Source organism: Notamacropus eugenii, chromosome 1, assembly GCF_028372415.1.
Source record: "Notamacropus eugenii isolate mMacEug1 chromosome 1, mMacEug1.pri_v2, whole genome shotgun sequence".
Lineage (NCBI taxonomy): Eukaryota > Metazoa > Chordata > Mammalia > Diprotodontia > Macropodidae > Notamacropus > Notamacropus eugenii.
Window position 1 is genome coordinate 28,382,790 of NC_092872.1, and position 20,235 is coordinate 28,403,024.

Here is a 20,235-nt window from a genome sequence, read left to right on the forward strand (position 1 = left end):
CTGGAGATGAGGTAGCCTAACTTCATTTTATACATGTGGAAATTGAAACCCAATGAAGTTTAGTAATTTGCCCAGTAAGCATGACAAGTGGAATTCGAACCCAAGTCCTTTGACTCTGGCACCAATGCTTCCCCTCCTCCTATACTCTTTCTCTTATTAATCAATCTGAGAGCAAGATGTATCACATTTCTCTTCTTTTTGTGTCTTATATATAACAGGGTAAGAACTCACTGAATTGAATTGAAAAGATAACTTTTCTTTGGATTTTTTTTAGAAATAACATTCTTTAGGTACTGTTGACTGGGAATGTAGAGAGCTTTTTGCTTCTCACGTAACCATAGTTCTGTTGTCTAAAAAGTGAGACTTTCTAGTTTCCAAATGTGGAGATATTTTCAAATTTCATCCATATCTCTTTAATTTTATTTTTTCCTGCTTCCTCGTGTCTCACATGTTGAACAGTAGAAGGAGATTAAATTATGGGTTTCCTAGCAACCAAAAAGTGCTAATTTGCTTTCACTGCAGGCCAGCAATGCTACCATATAATCTAGATAGGTTTTATAATTTTCCAAAAGAAGCTAAAAATGGATTTATTCTTCCTCCGTTCTTTATCACCCAATGTTTAGATAAGCCTTAAGAAACTGTGGCCCATCATTAAAATATGGCCTGCCACCTGTACTGTCTTCTATAGTTATGAGAGTGAGATTTTTTTCAAATTTAATTAAATTTCTTCAATTATCAAGATTTTTTTTTCTGCCTCCTACCTCTTGCCACGTACTAAAGAAAGAGGAGAGAGAGAGAGAGAGAGAGAGAGAGAGAGAGAGAGAGAGAGAGAGAGAGAGAGAGAGAGAGAGATCACATAAGCACAGTCAAGCAAAACATTCCCATTCTCATCCAAAAATATATTTCCCATATTGGTCCATTCTCCCTCTCTGTGAAATGTTCTTTTTTTCTAGTTCACTGAGATCAGAGCTGATCATTAAGTTGATCCTAGTTTTAAGTTTTTCAAAATTGTTCATTTTTATAACATTGATGTTACAGCACAAATTAACTGGGTTTGAATCCTGGCATTGTCACTTATTAACTAATGTAGCCTTGAGAAAGTGATTTTAGCTCTCAAAGTCTTAGTTTCCACATTTGTAAAAATGGGGGGGGGGTGGACAAGATGCTCTCTTAGGTCTTCTTTTTACCTCTAAAGAGTAGATGACTCAATTGTCTTAAATTAAGCACTTTATAAAAGTTCTTCTTATGCATAGGAATCCTCTTTCAGCAATATTCTCTGCCTCTTCATCCTCTGTTTTAAAGTCCATGGTACAGTGATGAAACCAGTTTTAACCTGTTCAAAGACGTTAAATTAAATTTTGTTCAGAATGTACCTGACTGACCACGTAAGGAATGCCAGTCCTTGAAGCAGACTCATCATCTAGGGAAGTTTGTAAGTTGAACAGAGGAATGCTCTTAAAGTATTGCTTAGGAAAGCCAATGATTTGTAAAATAAATCACACTTCTTTCCAGATGAGTATGATCAGAATGAGGAAATTCAATAGATGGAATGGGAAAGTGCTTTCTTTTGAACTGGGGTAAGATAGACAGGAGTACTTTCAGGAGTATCATACCAGTAAATAGTTCTATGATGCACTAAAGGTAAAAGAGCATTGACCACAGAGTCAGAAATCCTTCATTGGAATCCAACTTCAGTCACCCACTAGCTGGGGAAATCATTCAGTTTTTCAGAGCATGGATCTGCTCATAAGCAAGATGGTGAAAACAACACTTGAGTGACCTTCCTCATATGTATATTGGGAACATTAAATGTGAATTAACATTATTAATCTGCTCTGTGGGAATGAAGAAAAGACTTAGTTGAATTAGGTACTGAGAAGCAAAATCAGCTTGATAAGTTTGAAGAAGATAGTCACAGGAATGATTCCCTAAACTGATAAACTAATGTTGAGAGAAGCTCTAAGGACTTTTGACTCAAAATTGGTTTGGAGTTCTAATAACCTTACAAACTCTCGAAAAAAGGGATTGGTGCAGTAAAGAGGAAATGTATATCAAATTCAAGATAACACAGGGGATAACAATGAATAAAATATTAATGAAGGAAAGAAAGAAACAAGTGTTTATTAAGCCCCTACCAGGCACTGTGCAAAGTGCTCTACAAATATTAACTCAACTGATCCTCACAACCCACTTTGCAGTTGAGGAAACTGAGGAAGACAGATGAAATGATTTGTCCAGAATCAGGAAGCTAGTAAGTATCTGAGGTTGGATTTGAACTTAGATCTTCCTGAATCCAGGCCCATCCCTCTCTCTACTGTTGGGGGAATGCATAAACCTGACTCCCTCTAGAGGTCTCTTCTAACTCTGAGATTCATTGATTCTGCGGATTGGATCATAAATTTTTATTTCTTTGGAAATATTGGGGGCAGCTAGGTGGCACAGTGAATAAAGGATCAGCTCTGGAGTCAGGAGGACCTGAGTCCTCATTCAGCCTCAGACACTTGACACTTACTAGTTGTGTGACCTTGGGCAAGTCACTTAACCCCAATTGCCTTACCTTCCCCCTTCCTGATGCTTTAATATTTCAATGACTATTCTAATGAAGTGTTTTAATTTTTGTTATAAAAATTTGATAGATAGGACCTTGATATACTACTTGGTGACAGTGTACCTAAACTGTAGGTTCCATTTTTTAAAAGATTGAATCAGAAAACCCAAATTTATGAAGTGATAGCAAAATATTTTAAGGTTACAGAAGCCAGGGTTCTGTTCAAACACATGGTACATTTGTGTATGAGAAGGAACTCTGTTTTTGCTAGCCAACTTCCACCCCCCTTTATGGGGGAAGAATTTGGCTGATGACTACTTCTAGTCGTTAGCAGCTTCATTGTACTTCACATTTGGAAACAGTTTTTCAGAAATGTATTAATTTCAAGTTTCAAATGTGAAGGACATTATTATAACTATTTACGATGCATAGTTCCCCTGTTGCTTTATTACGCAATTCAATTTAATTCGACAAACTTTTATTTAACAGCTATTATGTGCAAAGCAATGTGCTATTGTATGTTTGTCATATGTCAAATAGAAAAAAACTGCTGTTTTCAGGTTCATTTTTAACAACCAGGATTTATTTAAGGCTTATTGTAAGTAAAATAAGATATGTGTAGCAGGGTAGACTTTTTTTGAAGCAGACTTGGGATTTTAGCTCTATAGGGAGCCACAGACAAGGATGGCTCACTCCTCCCATCTGCCACATAGAGTGCTAGGGAGGGCTTAGGAGCCCTGAGAGGTTGTGATTATCCAGGGTCTCACAGACAGTAGGTATCAGAGGTAGATTTTGAACCCAGATCATCTGAATTCCCAGATTAGCTCTCTCTCCTCTATACCACAAGTGGGGAACCTGTGGCATTGAGGCCACATGTGGCCCTCTAGGTTCTCAAGAGCGGCTCTTTGACATGTGACCTCAACGCCATAAATGTCCCACCCCTGTGGTCTATACTTTCTCCTCATTCTATTTTGTTTGAATAAGAACTCGCTTAGTGTCCATTTTATCTTCTTGTTCGTAGCAGGCTATTTTTACTCTAAACTTTCACTTCCATGAAAAAAATGTTTTAAACAGTGTTGTTGGTGTTGAGTCATTTTCAGTCCTGTCCCACTCTTTTGTGAGTCCATTTGGGGTTTTCTTGGCAGAGATACTGGAGTGGTTTGCCATTTCCTTTTCCAGTTCATTTTACAGATGAGGAAATGGAGGTAAACAGGGTTAAGTGACTTGCCCAGGGTTACATAGCTAGTGTCTGAAGCCAGATTTGAACTCAGGAAAATGAGTCTTCCTGACTCCAGGACTGACACCCTATCCACTGTACATTCTAGCTGCCCTTTCAAACAGTATCCGCATGGTTTTTGGCTTAAAAATAAAATTTTTAACAGATATCATTTCATTTATTTGTCTCTTTGAGGAGAGCCTTTGAGCTGAATGTCTTCTGAATTTGTTTATAATGAGAATGTCAACGTTGGGGGCGGGAGGGAACTGTCAAAGGACTAAAGACTAGAGGCAGTTAGGCATCACATTATGTAGAAGACTGGACCTGGAGTCAGGAAGACCTGAGTTCAAATCTTGCCTCGAACATTTAGTAGCTATGTGAAACCCTGGACAAATCACTTCACTGTATCTGAAGAAAATATAAGAAAGGAATGGAAGTCTTTTTAAAAATATATTTATTTATTTTTAATTTTCAACATTCATTTCCACAAGATTGTGAGTTGCAAATTTTCTCCCCATCTCTCTCCTCCACCCACCACAAGACAGAGTGCATTCTGATTACCCCTTCCCCCAATTTGCCCTTCCTTCTATCACACCCCTCCCTTCTCTTATCCCCATCCCCTCTATTTTCTTGTAGGGCAAGGTAGATTTCTATACCCCCTTGCCTGTATATCTTATTTCTCAGTTGCATGTAAAAACAATTTTTAAAATTTGTTTTTAAAACTTTGAGTTCCAGCTTCTCTGCCTTCCTCCCTCCCCACCCATCCCCACTGAGAAGGCAAGCAATTTGGTATATGTTTATATATTTGATAAATATATTTGATATATTTGATAATGTTATACATATGTAGTTATGCAAAAGACTTCCATAATAGTCATATTGTGAAAGACTAACTATATTTCCCTCCATCCTATTCTGCCCCCCATTTCTTCTATTCTCTTTTGACCCTATCCCTCCTCAAAAGTGTTTACTTCTAATTATTCCCTCCTCCCATTTTCCCTCCCTTTTATGATCCCCCCCCCTTTATCCCCTTCTCTACTTCCCTGTAGTGTAAGATAAATTTTCATTGCAAATTTAGTGTGCATGTTATTTCCTCCTTAAGCCAAATGTGGTGAGAGTAAGGTTCACTTTTTCTCTCTCACCTCCCCCCCTCTTCTCTTCCATTGAAAAAGCTTTTTCTTGCCTCTTTTATGAGAGATAATTTGCCCCATTCCATTTCTCCCTTTCTCCTCCCAATATATTCCTGTCTGACCCCTTAATTTTATTTTTTTACATGTCATCCCTTCCTATTCAATTCACCCTGTGCCCTCTGTCTATATGGATATAATCCCTCCAACAACCCAAATACTGAGAAAAGTCTCAAGAGTTACAAATATTATCTTTCTATGTAGGAATGTAACAGTTCAGCTACAGTAAGTCCCTTATGATTTCTCTTTCCTGTTTACTTTTTCATGCTTTTCTTGATTCTTGTGTTTGAAAGCCAAATTTTCTACTCAGCTCTGGTCTTTTCATCAAAAATACTTGAAAGTCCTCTATTTCATTGAGTGATCATCTTTTCCCCTTAAGTATTACATTCAGTTTTGCTGGGTAGGTGATTCATGGTTTTAATCCTAGTTCCTTTGACTTCTGGAATACCATATTCCAAGTCCTGCATTCCGTTAATGTAGAAGCTGCTAGATATTGTGTTATCCTGAATGTATTTCCACAATACTCTAATTGTTTCTTTCTGGCTGCTTTCAATATTTTCTCCTTGACCTGGGAACTCTGGAATTTGGCTGCAATATTCCTAGGAGTTTTTCTTTTAGGATTTCTTTTAGGAGGTGATTGGTGGATTCTTTCAATATTTATTTTACCCTCTGGTTCCACAATATCAGGGAAGTTTTCCTTGATAATTTCTTGAAAGATCATGTCTAGGCTCTTTATTTGATCATGGCTTTCAGGTAGTCCCATAATTTTTAAATTGTCTCTCCTGGATCTATTTTCCAGGTCAGTTGTTTTCCCAATAAGATATTTCACATTATCTGCTATTTTTTTTCATTCCTTTGGTTTTGTTTTATAATATCTTGATTTTTTATAAAGTCATTAGCTTCCATTTTCTCCATTCTAAACCTTAAGGAATTGTTTCCTTCATTGAGCTTTTGGACCTCCTTTTCCATCTGGCCAATTCTGCCTTTTAGAGCATTCTCTTCATTGGCTTTTTGGATCTCTTTTGTCCTTTGGGTTAGTCTATTTTTACAGTGTTATTTTCTTCAGCAATTTTTGTGTCTCCTTCAGCAAGCAGTTGACTCAGTTTTCCTAATTTTCTTGCATCACTCTCATTTCTCTTCCCAATTTTTGCTCTACTTCTCTTACTTGATTTTCAAAATCCTTTTTGAGTTCTTTTATGACCTGAGACCAATTCATATTTTTCTTGGAGGCTTTGGATGGAGGAGCTTTGACTTTGTTTTCTTCTATTTGCATGCTTTGGTCTTCCTTGTCACCAAAGTAGGATTCTGTAGTCTAATTCCTTTTTTGGTTTTTGCTCATTTCCCCAGCCATTTACTTGATTTTTGAACTCTTTGTAGATCTCTGCTTAGAGGGTGTACTATCAGCTGCTCGACTCCTCACAATCTTTGGGCCTAGAGCTCCAGAAACGTCACTGCTGATGCCCCTGCTGCTGCTGTAACTGCTGTGGATTCCTCCACCCCCTTCTGCCTCCATTGCCCTGGGACTGGGGCCGGACCACTCTACTCTCCCACACTGGTCCCATAAGCTTTTCCCTCTGACCTTCCAATTTGTCCTCAGCATTTTAGGATCGTGAAGTCTGGAAACTGCCACAGGTGCTTGAGATTCAGTCCCCTTGACAACTACTCAGGTCCCTGTCTGTACTGGTGTGGCCCATGCTGGTTGGCACCCTGCCCCCACCATGGTACAATAGACACTTCCCAGTGACCTTCCAGGCTGTCTTGGGCTGGAGATTTGCTTCACTCTGTTATTCTGTAGGTTCTGCAGCTCCAGAATTTGTTTAGAATCATTTTTTACAGATATTAACTGGGCTTGGGGGCAATGCTTAGAAAGTCTGTGCTATTACTCCTCCATCTTGCCTCTGCCCCCCACCCTCATGGAAGTCTTTTTACAAGGTCTAGGCAATTCTCTAAGACTGTAAGTTTCAGAATAAGTATTGATATGCCCTGAGAGAGAGAGTTCTTCACTGAGAATTTTGCATACCATTAAAATTATAAAAATGGAAGAAAAAAATTTTCAATACAATGCTCATGTATTCATAGAAACACAATTGACCAAGAGGTACCTAGAATACAAGGTCCTACAAGTTCTCCTTCAGCAAGGACTGTGTCTCCCATGTATGTATTTCAGATCATACAGAATTACTTGGTAGATGTGATAAGGGAGAATATTTTTGGAGGTCCTCTGATTATCAGAATCAAAAGAGGCAAAAAACCGGAGGAGCCATGCTGACCAAGGAGGTTTGCTATTATCACCATCATCACCCTCACAGTCACAGCCATAATCACTTCAGCAGCAGCAGCAGCAGCAGCAGCACTTATATAACATTTAAGGTTTGGAAAATTCTTTACAAATCTTATTTGATCCTCACAACAACTCGGGGAGATAGATACTCTTATTATCTCCATTTTACAGTTGAGGAAACTGAGGCATAGAGGTTAAGTGACTTGCTCAGGGTCACACAGCTAGTAAGTGTCCAGGCTGGATTTTAACTCAGATCTGCCTGTCTTCAAGTCCATTGATCTATCTACTTTGCCAGCTAACTGGCTTATGAATAATGTCTATCAGAGAGATTAAATGGGAAGGAATTCCCTACTGATGGTAAGGTATTGCTGATGCTACTTGTGGCAGATAATATTGTGTTGGTTTCATCAAGCCTGAGAACAGAGGGTCTCCTAAATGAGAGCTGCCACCACTCAAAAGAATTCAGCCTAATAATACACACAGGCAAAAAAAAGTGGATGATATATTTCTATTGTTTAAAATGTGATGTAGTCAGGCAACTAAGTGGCCCAGAGGATGGAGTGAGGAAGACCTGAGTTCAAATCTGGCCTCAGACACTTATTATCTGTGTGACCTTGGGCAAGTCACTTAACCCTGTTTGCCTCAGTTTCCTCACCTGTAAAATGAGCTAGAGAAGGAAATGGCAGACTACTTTAGTATTTTTGCCAAGAAAACCCCACCTGTGTCAGAAAGAGTCAGACATAGTTGAAAAAATGGCTGAACAACAATATAATTGAACAGTTAGCTCATTGAGCTGGTTCAACAGTATATATCTCAAGGAGGTACTAAGAGGGGACAATAAACTTGGGTCAGAATTGAATAAGAGAAAATCTCTGTAGTGTTTGGGACACTGTATAGCTCTTTCAATGATCTCAAGCTACTGATTTTTTTTTAAAATTGGGCCTCATTTGCACCCAACTAAAGTATTTTTAAAAACTTAACAGCACTTCCTACCTCCACTCTCTGTTGCCTCCAACACATACTTTTTAAAACCATTATCAAAATAACATCTTAGACACAGAAATGGTTATATCACTCATATGCTGAAAAAAAATAATTCTCTCTCACCTATTGAGTTCATTTCAAATTCTTTTGCTTAGTTTTCAAGGCTTTTATTGTTTGGCACAATCCTAATTTTTCAGATTCATATTATGCTCCAGTATTCTATGCTCCAGTAATAGCAAACTCCTCTTTTACCTCTGAGTATACCTTAACTCTAAACCTATATTCACCTTTTTTTTTCCACTGGAATGCTCTCCTCCATTTTCACCTATTGTATTCCTAGGCTTTCTTTAAAATCAAACTCAAATGCCACATCCTCCATGAAATCTCCATTTGTTTATGTGGATCTCCAGGGTGGGGCCATTGAGATTAAAGAGGAAAAAATTGATACAGGTGTTGTTGCACAGAGTGGAATCAATAGAACATAGTAACTGAATGACAATAAGAAGTGAGGGAGAGGAAAGACTCAAAAATAATGCTAAGATCTGGAACAAGGGAGAGTAGGTGAATGACCTGATGATCACTGACAGAAATAATATGTATGTGGTTGTCCTTTGTTGCCGAAGAAGACCATGCCATCAGAGAAACAATGACACGACTTGCACTTGACTTTGTTTTGAGTGAGGAAGGGCTGTGCAGGTCATCAGCCTCACTTCTCCTGCAGAGCCATCTGAATCCAGTGACCAGATAATCATCAGGATGACTGGAGATGGCCCAGGATGAGGCAACTGGGGTTAAGTGACTTGCCCAAGGTCACACAGCTAGTGAGTGTCAAGTGTCTGAGGGGAGATTTGAACTCAAGTCCTCCTGACTCCTGCACTGGTGCTTTATCCACTGTACCATCTAGCTGACAGAAATAGTATAGTCAGAAGAGAAATCAAGTTTGGGGAGTAAGGCAGTAAACTTGTTTTTGGACGCACTAAATTTGAGGTGTTTGTGGGACATTCAGGTGTAGATATTCCAAAGGTTCCAAAGGTGGAGATACAAGTGTGGACCTCAGAAGAGAAGTGAGAGTTAGACCTGGAGATAGAGATTTAGGAATTTTCAGAATAAAAGTGATATTTGGAAGCATAGAGCTGACTGAATTCTCCAAGGATAAGAGAATGTAGAAACAGAAGAGAAAAGGACAAGGAAAGATCCTTAGGAAAAAGGAAAACTTGGATTTATTATGATTTGATGGGATTTATTTTCTATTGGAGTTTGGTCTTCTGGGATATTTTTGTCACAAAGAACTTTGAATGCTTCCTTCTTTCCAGGTACTTACCAACTCACTGCAAGTAGACGAGGGGGGTTTGCGTATCATCACTACAGAGCACATTCTGATTTCAGACGTGGACACGAAGCAGGACAAACTCAGACTGTCCCTCAAGAGACTGCCACTGCATGGAATGGTGGAACTGGATGGTTTTCCTCTAAGCCATGGAAAGGAGTTTTCATGGGGAGACCTCTATGCATTAAAAGTTAGGTTAGAAAAGTTTAATGTCTTCTCAATATATTCTTGAGAAAGGATGGGAGATATTTATTAGGAGATCTGTGGACCTCCAAGGGATCAGTGAAAAGCTTTCATATAAATATAATATAATAATTAAATAAAAATTTTAAGTAACATATAAATATAACATTCATATATAAATATGATAAATTAAAATTCTAAAAATAAATAATCAAATAATTATTTAAATAAAAATAAAATATAATGAATACAGTAGAATAAATATAAACATAGCTTTCATATAAAAACATTTTCATAAAAACTTTTTTTAATTGAAATGGTTTCCTTCGTAATCTTATGGATTTTATTTTATTCATTTAAAAACATTATTCTGTGAAGAGGTCCATGAGTCTCACCATATTCTCCAAGTCATCCATAACATACAAAAAAGTTGTGAATCCCTAAACTAGATAAAGATCAAATGAATAGCCAAGTAATGTATGTGTCAACTTGTCAGAGTAGAGGGAACCATTTATCACACTGAAAGGTGGCTTTTCCATTAGGTCTTCGGGAATTTTTATTTATTTCAACCTGAGTGTAAGCTTTATGCCTCAAAAGTTTTGACTCTTACTGTCTGATTAAGTCTAGTGGGAAGGATATATGTGGATTTTTTGGGAAGTGTTGGGGGAAGAATCAATAAGAAATCAATAAACATTTATTAAGCACCTTTTATGTGCTAGGCACTGTGCTAGATACTGGTGAAAGAAAATTAATGAACGTAAACACTAAACCAGCTCTAACACTGTATCATCAGGAAGCTTGTCTCATATAAATGAATAAGGACTATATTAGATTGCGTTTATATTCGTCATGACTGAAACTGAGTCTATGAACTATTTGAAAATTACCACTGTAGAGCCTGGAAGATGCTCCATAAAAACACACAAAACAAGCAAAGGAGATTAAGCTTCTCCATTGCATAGTTCCTTGAGTCATTACTAATCACTGACAAATACAATTCCCTCAGGTATCACCATGATGGATCAGAGGTTCTTCATGACAACATACTCTTTGAGGCAACAGACGGAACAAATTCTGCCGAATTTGTCCTTCAGGTCAAGGTTAGTGTAATGTTCCCTACCTGTATAGTGTTGAAAGTCCCTAGGACCATAGGTAAAGGGCAGAAGGGGATGCCAGAAACATCGAATCCAACTCCCTTTTTTCACAAGTGAGGAATGTCCCAATGTAGGTGAGCAACTTGTTTACGGTCACACAGGTAGTAAGCATTGGAGACAGGAATTGATCCTCCCTCGTGGATACCTCTGGATCCATTGTTGTTTTTACCGTATGGTAGTTATTTGTGAGGAGAATGTTTCATAAAAATTAAGTAGCTATGTAAACGGGTCATTACTAACTCTGAAGCTCTTAGGTCAAAGGTAGAAGGAATGTTTTTTTTTTTTTCACAGATTTCAGAGCTTTTCACAATGCCTGTTATAAAGCAGATATTTAATAAATGCTTATTAACTTGGCTTTGATGTTGTAGGAAGGGTTGGGTCAGCATCTCTGCCAGGGTGAGTGGGCTCCATGACTTTTCTGTAAGTAGCCATTATAAATGAGTCAAGTCTTAACTTTCTTCTTTTGGTTCTAGTTGTATTTAGAGAATCTGGGGCTGAATTTGGGCCTCTGTCTCCATAACTGACCCCTGCACAGCATTTCAGCAACAGAAATGAGCATTGTCTTCACCAACAATCTTTCTTAACTGGGGGAGGGAGGAAAGAAGGGGAAAAGAGGGAAGAGAATTCTCTTTGAAAGGCAAATTTCAGAGGAAAAAAAACAACTTCTGGGTCTCCCACCCACATCCATCTTATTGCTGACAATATACAGGGAGGGTAGTTTGGGAAATAATCTCCTCATTGTTACTTTTTAAACAAAAGCTTATGCTTTTTGAAAGCTATTCAGAGGTGAAGACATATTTTTTAAAAAGTATTTCTGATTTTCCAAAAAAGAAGGAATGTTCCTAATTCTCTGGTCTCTGGATTTTATTATCCTTTTGAAAACCTAAGCTCTTTTTCATTTCTTTTAAAGAATACCATAAGATGGTCAACGTTGATTTATTGGTGAAAAATTTCCTTAGCCAGGACAGAGAACAATAAGGAAAATGGAATGAATTCACTCAGAGCATTTAGAGTAAGATGCCTTTTCCATGCAAACCAGATTTGTATATTACATATGCAAATCTATATGTAAATACATGCACATATGTGTATATATACACACATAGATACACACAGAGAAAGCACTCGCTATGGGTTGTTATTGTACCACAAGGCTTTTCATAGAATTATAAGCTTAGAGTCTGAATAGCCTCTAGAGGCCATCTAGTCCAAGTCACCTCATTTTACTTACAGAGGAGGAAACTAAGGCCAGACATCTAGGAATTTCCCCGTGGTCAGACAGGTAATAATCATCAAGGATGAGATTTCTACTCAGGTTCTCTGATTCCAAAGTTAATGCTCTAAATGAAAATGACAGCACAAGTATGCTTACTTTTCGTAGAATTATTAGCCAGCCTTATCTATTGAAGACCACGATACTGGAGATGATGAGGCTACCCCAAGTCAAGTCAACAAGCACTTATTAAGGGCTTACTATATGCTAGGTATGATGCTAAGCTCTGGGGATACAAGGAAAGGCAATCCCTACTCCCAAGGATCTCACAATGTAATGGGGAAATCATATATATATATATATATATATATACATATATATGTACTATGTATGTATGTACATGCATATACTTATGTGTGTATGCATACATACGCATACATATTACATACATGACAAATTGGAGGTAATCCCAGATGGAACTAACTTTCAGGCAATACCATCTTCAGCAGAAATGATAACTTGAACTGTGTGGAGTTCTAGTCACCAGAGCCAAAACTAGCTATTTTCTGACTCCCACCCTAGAATGCTGGAGTAGAAATACAGTCACAGGTCAGCCTCATGACTCCAGTTATAGCCCATTGTGTATGAGTTCATTAGGAAAATTCCAATTATCCCTATTTAAGGAATGTTGGGGGAATCTTTTTTCCTCCTCAGATTTCTACATGATAATTGATGTTATGTGGATAAATGGCCTGTGTGATTGTGGGCAGGTTACTGCTTCTCAGTGCTCCAGGCTAGTCTGCATAGATGGAGGGAGTTTTCACACCAGAAGTTCCTCATACCAAGAAAATCACAGGTCTATAGACCAACTAGGAAATCATCAAGCCAGTCAAGTCCTCTATGAAATTAGACCTGCTGTAAATTTTCTCAACCTTTTTCTCCTATCAGATGGCTGAGAAGGTTCTCTGGATGTTAGACCTGAAAGGGACCTTAGAGATCCTTAAGCAAAGACGATGACACTCAGGTTAAATGTGTTGCCCGAGGTCACCCAGGTAGTATGTAGCAGAAGTGGGTTTTTACCTGAGATCCTCTGGCCCCAGGTCCAGTACTCTTTCCACCATGCCAGTTACTTCTATTGTTTCTCCAATCTGAATTCTGACTGATTTCACGCAAACTGTATTTCAAGCTCAACTCAAAATGTCTGGAATTTAAATGCCACTTGTGGGTCCAGAGCATCTTCCTGGGTGGTAGGACAATGGTCCTGGAGGAGAAGGCATCACAGTCACCATGCAACTTATCCTAAAAATAACTTTCATGAGTTAAATGTAAATGAGTCAGAACACACGGATTCTATTTCCCTTAGAATATGTGTAATTTTAACAATGAAGGAGAAGACTGCTTTATATTCTGCCAGTTCTGAAACAATTGAAGTACAGTGTGAGAGCGTTTTGGCTGGGCCCAAAATGATAACTGTACTCACCCACCCCCATCTAAAATGTCCCTCCAATGGGTCATTTTTGCAAAATGGTGCATGTGAGGGTTGTTAAAAGATGCAGGCTGCTTGGCCAATTTCCATGCCTATTGTTTCATGTGTCTAGAAGATTGAAAACCCTTGTTTCTCCCTCTGTGAGCTATGAATTACCAATTAGGCAATTTGTCATTTTTTTCTTTTTCTTTTTTTCTTTTTTCTGGAAGCCAACCATTCCTTTTTTACTTAGGTTTTGCCTGTAAATGACGAACCCCCTGTCCTGAAGGCTGATCTCATTCCCATAATTCATTGTCTTGAGGGAGAGGAAGTAGTCATCACTTCAGAACATGTGTATGCCACTGACATGGACAGCGATGACACCAAGCTGATGTTCATGATCACTCGACAGCCTCATCATGGTGTCGTGAAGAAATCTGGGATTGCTGTGGACCAGTTCACCCAGGGAGACATTGATGCTGGAACTGTAACATATAAACACACAGGTAAATGACCTTAATGAAAAAGATGGGTATGAGAAGTGGAGCAGGAGGCAGTCAAACAAAGGTTGAAGATTAGGGATCCTCCACTTGTGTCCCCCTGTTGTTTCCCTGAGGACTCCAGTGACTTTCATATCCCTCCTTCTTCTGTAAATGAAAAATCTGTAGTTTATCTTCAGGCATTATAAACACACAACTTGTTCCAACTGGTTGTTTCAAAATAGAAGTTGGTCTTAAAGACTCAAAAAGTAGATTATAGGGGAAGTCAAGAAATGAGATGAGAGAGTTCAGTTCTCTGGTCTGCCAAAACGGCTCTCCAGGACACCCTGTTAATTTCCTCTAGGATCTTTCTATTGTGTTTTGGGATATGGGGGGTGGGTGGATCGAGGTCTGAAGAAATGCTATTTTAGTTAATCCTTAAGTGTAGTTCAATGGATTAGCATATAATTATTTAACAGAGATCTATAAAAGAACCTCTTCATGGGGAAAAATATATAAAAGTTCTTAAAATGTGTTGCTTAGAAATGAACAAAATACTTACAGATCTGGTTGAACTTGAGAAGAGAATGGAGGAACTCTTCCCTTATTAACAGTGGGCATCATGTACTTCTAAAGGCAACCTCATGCAGCATTAGCACTTTTGGCTCCCATGTCCCACTGATGACTCATCTTGAGCTTGGAGTCCTCACTAACGTCCTCAGATCTTTTTCAGCTGAATTCCTGTGCGGCACTTCCTTCCCCACAGAAGATTACTTTGAAGTAGTCCTCTTTAAATGCCAACATTGTGTTACCTTGGAAAGAATATTGTCTTTAGAGTCAGTGAGTCTGGGTTCAAATCCCCCCTCAGAAGTTTATACAACTTATCATTGGAGACCCAACAATCTGAGGATATATAACAACAGAAAAGTTTTGGGAAAATTCCTGAATATTTATATGTGTGTATGTGACCAGCAATGGTTCATGGATAATTCTGGGAAGAAGGGAGAGAGAGGGACACTTGTGTTCTCCATCTTGAGGAAGAGAAACACATGGAGTCATTTGCCTCTTCCCCAGAGCCTGTATCCTGAAAAATGATGTGCAAAGAAGATAAATTAGAACATCACGAGGAGAGACTGAATAGAACACTGAAAGGGGACGTAGGAACTGATCACAATAGTGAAAGTACAAGAGCCAGAGATGAAACTAACTGCATGGAGCGAGAAAGTCTTCCTGCTTAGGTCCTAGAGGGGGAGTAGTAGAGTGTAGCTTCCTCGAAATGTGGCTGCCACAGGTAAAAGGAGTGGTATCTCTGAGGCTTGACTCGCCCAACTGGATTTAGTCCATAATACTGTATTCACAATGCCAAGTAGTGTCTCTATAATCATAGGTTCTTGTAATCCTTTGAGATACAGACCCAAGAAAGGATAATTCTTTTGCAGGATTACATATGGGATGTCCAATCTGCCCAAGGTCACCTTAATGGTGTCTGAAGAGCAAAGCCTAATATTTCTAGTTCTTTATTGTGTGGGGGTTGCCATACATAGAGTCTACAATAAATTAGATTAAATGGTGTTGTCTCCAATCTAATTTGGCCACACTTACTTTGGGTGTTTGGTATTATCAAACAAATAAAAGATGGAATCCAAAGTGCATTTTCCTATTTAAAATTCAGGTTTGTTACATGGCATTTTTACAGTGTTTTGCATTTACAGGGAAAGAAAGGATAAAATTGGGTGACTTTTTAGGCTGGACATTATAAGAGTAGAAGGGTCACTTTGGATCCAGGATCTAGTCCTTAGATTTGCAGAATGAGCAACTGGTTTTATCAGTCCACCCAGAGTAATCAGGTTCTTCAAGGTCATCATATTCTGTCCTTACCCTTAGGCATACTCATCATTAGGAAAATCACTGGCTAGGGAAATAGAAGTCTCTTCTGAGGAAGGGCAGTGGGGTCCAAATGGGTGAGGTCAAGAATCCATGACTGTCTAATTCCAAGGCTTCCTCTGCCATGCTGAAATGAAAGAGATTGAGACAATTGGCAACCTGGTTACAGGAGTTAAAATTTAGGTTGAAAAGTCAATACCAGATCTGGAGTCAAGAGCTAAAGCTATAGGAGATATCTACCCCGTTGCCCAGGTTGGCATGACCCAAGGCCAGTCTGACTTCCTTCTCCTAATTCAGCTATACTGAAGATACAAGCTCAGGCAAACATATACCAACCAAACTTACAACAGATCATAAGACCAACTTATTTGTTTACAAAGGTGGTGGGAAGGGGACCAAGGTACAGTGTGAAAAAGAATACTGGTTTTCAATTCTCAGTTCAGAAGGCCTTCCCAGTTTCAAAGTAGCTGCCAAACTGAATTAGTAAGTAAAATTTCTTTCGTGAGCATGGAATAAGAGCAGGAGTTATATGGATTTGAGGGATATTAAGTATCAAAGAGTCCCTGTTCTAAAGTTGGAAGAGACCTCAGAGACTATTTAGTCCAACCTGTTCATCTTATAATTGAGAAAACTGGAGCTGAGGAAAGTTAAATGAGTTGCCCAAGATGGTAGACAATGAGTGTCAGAAGGTAGACTTTGGATCCAGGTCCTCTGTCCTCAAGCCTGTGCTCTTTCCACTGCATTAGATCCCAGGTTCCTTGGGATACTAAAATCCAAGAGCCTGAGGCAGGTGGGAAATCACTGCAGGATTGAAGAGATGGTATTAGAGAGACCAAGAGAGAATGTCTCCTCTAACCTGGTAGAGACTAGAGAATTATCTCCACTCTACTACATAGTATACACTGTCTAGTAACAAATTACTTCTGTCTATCAGATAGCTCCTCACCCTTGGACAGGACTGGATAAATAACATCATACAGTCCCAGAATGTTAGAGCCAGAAGAGACCATGGAGATTATCATGTCGACTAATTTTACATTCTTACCATTGTAATTCTCCTTTCTCAAAGTTCTTTATCACTCACTAAAAGGATCTCTCATCACATTTCCTGATGACAGACAAGCTACAATTTCCAAAATTACCCTTTATCTTATATCAGTTACATTTTAAATAGCTGTCTTCCTTTCCAGGGAGGTACTTTGGGCCTCCTGCAGAGATCCAGGAAGCATTTCAGTTTTATCTGCAGCATGACAGGCTGTTTCTTAGGCTAATTTCCTTCAGCAGATAGCTTACTTAACTCATTCATTTTATGGGGATTTTTTGCCTTTGGGTTGCAAGGGTGACATTATCTAACCTTATCCCTGAATTCTAGACATGCCTCTTTGTTTGGACTCTGAAAATACATGAGCCTGGATATGAAATCAGAAGATATGGGTCTGATTTCTGTCCTGCTACTTATAGTGTAGCTTTGGACAAATTATTTATGCTCTCCGGGCTGAAGTTTCCTCATCTATAACATGAAAGAATTCCTCTATGGTCTCTTTCAGCTCTATATCTATGATCTTATTGACTACAGAATGAAGGATAAAAGATCCAGGACCTGAAACTTTCAAGGGTCATATGATTTAGCACTCTGCCTCTCGAGAGGAAACTATATAAACCCCTGGAGAGATCTATGGTCTTGGGGAAAGGTAGAAGATTCTTTGATATTTTCAGGGTTCAATCACTTTTAAAATCAAGATATTCTTTTTGTGTAACCGAATTCCTTTAATTCAAGTTGAATGCATTTGTGGGTATGGACTACTAGGCAGCATCTTGCTATTAATAATTTTTTAAACTTGAAGACACATCTTAATCCTACCCATACCAACTCAATTTTTCCTAAAGGGGCTATTTTCCAACAATTTAGTTATTCTGGTTGCCATTTTCTAGTGTTTCTACATGCTTTGCCAAATAGAGAAACCAATGCCAGACATGATTCCAAGGTTCTGTCTTATTTGACCTAGGCTGAACATAACTTCCCAGATCTTTTGGGCCACGTCCTAGTCAGTGATCTCAGTTTCACTGTTGTCTTCTTTATCTTTTCGAAGTGGTATGAGTATGAATGAAAACATAGCTATAAAGCACTTTAAAATCCCTTAAGGCAAGACAGGGCTCCATTATTCAGACGCGCTTTGTTCATTGTTCGAACCTGGCTCCTATATTCATATCTTCCTGCCTCCTCTAACATTTTTGGGACCATTTTGCTCCTTATTAATAGGGTCATTTCAGGGTAGAAAACGAAAATAAAGGCAGTGCCTTTAATTTTCTCCCCAGTGACTTTCCTATTTGTTAGCAACCCTGGTTAAAATTAAATTAATGAGAAAGTGGTTGAAACAACCAGAATATAGCTTTAGGATTATCTGTATCCAGTTCCTCCTTCCATATGAGTAATTGAGAATAGTTAATTTAAGGTTTGGTGCAAATAGGCATTTATAGTGGTGAAAGGTCTTGGTCGTTTTCCATTTTGCTTATCAATGACAATTGATAATTAAAGAGAAAAGTGTTCCTGTCACAGCATAAGCAGCCTCTGTAGCTTCCCTTTTCCTTACTGAACTCCTAATCCTGGTCAGCTCCAGTTCTGATGCTATCACGGTCAGAGATTTCAGGAAGAAATACTCAAAAACAGCAGCTGGATATGTACTTTGTTTACATAATGATAATATCATTACCATGGAAGCAGTTTCAAAATGTCTATACTGGCAGTTTTTTCACTTTCCCACATTTAGACAGGGAGTGTGGCCTGGGCTTCACCGAGTCATGTTATTCCTTTCTTATAAAATAATCAAAATCTTACACCTAGTTATCTTTTCCAGGTGGAGAGATTGGCATGACCCCTTGTTTTGACACTGTTACTTTGGTGGTTTTGGATGGAGAAGCTGGCCCTCGTGACTGCTGCTACCAAGAACCCATTTCTTCCCCACTTCCGCTTCACCATTCTTTTCCAGTGTTTGATCTCAATGTGACTGTGCACCCTGTGGACAATCAACCACCAACTATTACAACAGGTGAAAACTATGTTCCTGTTAAAGTCATTTTGTGTTAAGCTGTTGTCAAAAGGTTAACATACTGAGTATTCCTGCACGTAGTAAGACGTGTTTTATGATCAAATTAGAAAGCCATGAAGATAGGACCTATTCTAATTTTAATTGATTTAAGCACAAAGTTTATAAAAATCAGTTTTGTTAAATGTTCACAAGACAAATAATTTGCTCTAACAACTTTATGGGCGCGTACACACACACACACACACACACACACACACACACACACATATACACATTTATATGGGAGAAGGGAGGTGAATGTCTCCAAATTTTCTGCCTTAATTTCAAATGGGAAAATTTCAGTTGCCTTCTGACTAGAGAGTAGTTTATTTTACCCATAATAACCTCTATCAGAGGAAAGTAAGTAGACCAGAGAGACTATTTATCTATATTTAACCTTATTTGCTTTTGAGAAAGTCATCTCTTCATAGGCATTTTGTATACGTTCTGTCTCTCAGAAAAAAATCTAAGCATATGTATGAGTGTTATTGTAATTTGCAGCTTATCATCCAAGCAATGTTCTGGAAAGAAATTATTGTCCCTGCAGAATAATTAAACACTAAGGCATGAAAAAATGTCCGTTATGAGCAATTCATAACAGCTCTCAGGCAATTAGTGCTCTGACAAACGGAGGTAACCACTGATCTTGAGGAGTTCATAAACTATGTTTAGTGGCTTATCACTAAGGCTGTTGGGCAATTTTTTTTTCATTTGTCACTTATGCGGTGACACAAGGGAAATCAGGGAGAGGACTTTAGAAAGAATGGGAATCTAGAAGGGAGCATGTAGCATTGCTGCTGACTTTTGGTTATTATCTGACTTTCTTACTTAAGAAAATGCCATTTTTAAGTGAAATTCAATTCTAACACCTCCCTCATCTCCCACGTCCCCAAGACCTTCCTTTCAAGGGAAGGTTTGCCAACCCATGGGATCATCTTCCCATTGCAGGAAATTTGCTCGTAGAGTCTACAGTGATTTAAAATTCCAGTGGCTCCCTTTTGTCTTCATCTTCTCTGATAAGAGAATTTATTTGTATGCAGGTACCCAGTTTGTTGTGGATGAAGGCTCTTCAGCTGCCATTACTGTTAACCATTTAATCACTGCTGACCCTGACACAGCCATGGATGACTTAGAGTTTGCTTTGGTTTCTCCTCCCCAGTTTGGTTATATTGAAAATATACTACCTTCACCAGGTTTCGAAAAAAGTAATATTGGCATAAGCATAGGT

At 38.6% G+C, this 20,235-nt stretch overlaps 1 protein-coding gene across 7 annotated transcripts in view; it reads left to right on the forward strand.

The window, feature by feature from the left end:
- The window catches only part of FREM1 (FRAS1 related extracellular matrix 1), a 168,609-nt gene that overhangs the window by 70,463 nt on the left and 77,911 nt on the right, over window positions 1-20,235 (forward strand). For 6 of the 7 annotated variants that reach the window (XR_011977447.1, XM_072656175.1, XM_072656194.1 and 3 more), the window contains exons 14-18: window positions 9,530-9,738; window positions 10,733-10,826; window positions 13,812-14,064; window positions 18,777-18,968; window positions 20,048-20,233. Coding sequence is in view for 6 of the 7 variants with exons in the window: in XM_072656175.1 (XP_072512276.1) it covers window positions 9,530-9,738; window positions 10,733-10,826; window positions 13,812-14,064; window positions 18,777-18,968; window positions 20,048-20,233 (934 nt within the window). In the remaining variant the exon portion in view is untranslated. Of the gene's footprint in view, window positions 1-9,529; window positions 9,739-10,732; window positions 10,827-13,788; window positions 14,065-18,776; window positions 18,969-20,047; window positions 20,234-20,235 lie in introns of those variants that run through there. The other variant, XM_072656200.1, reaches the window with a different exon arrangement.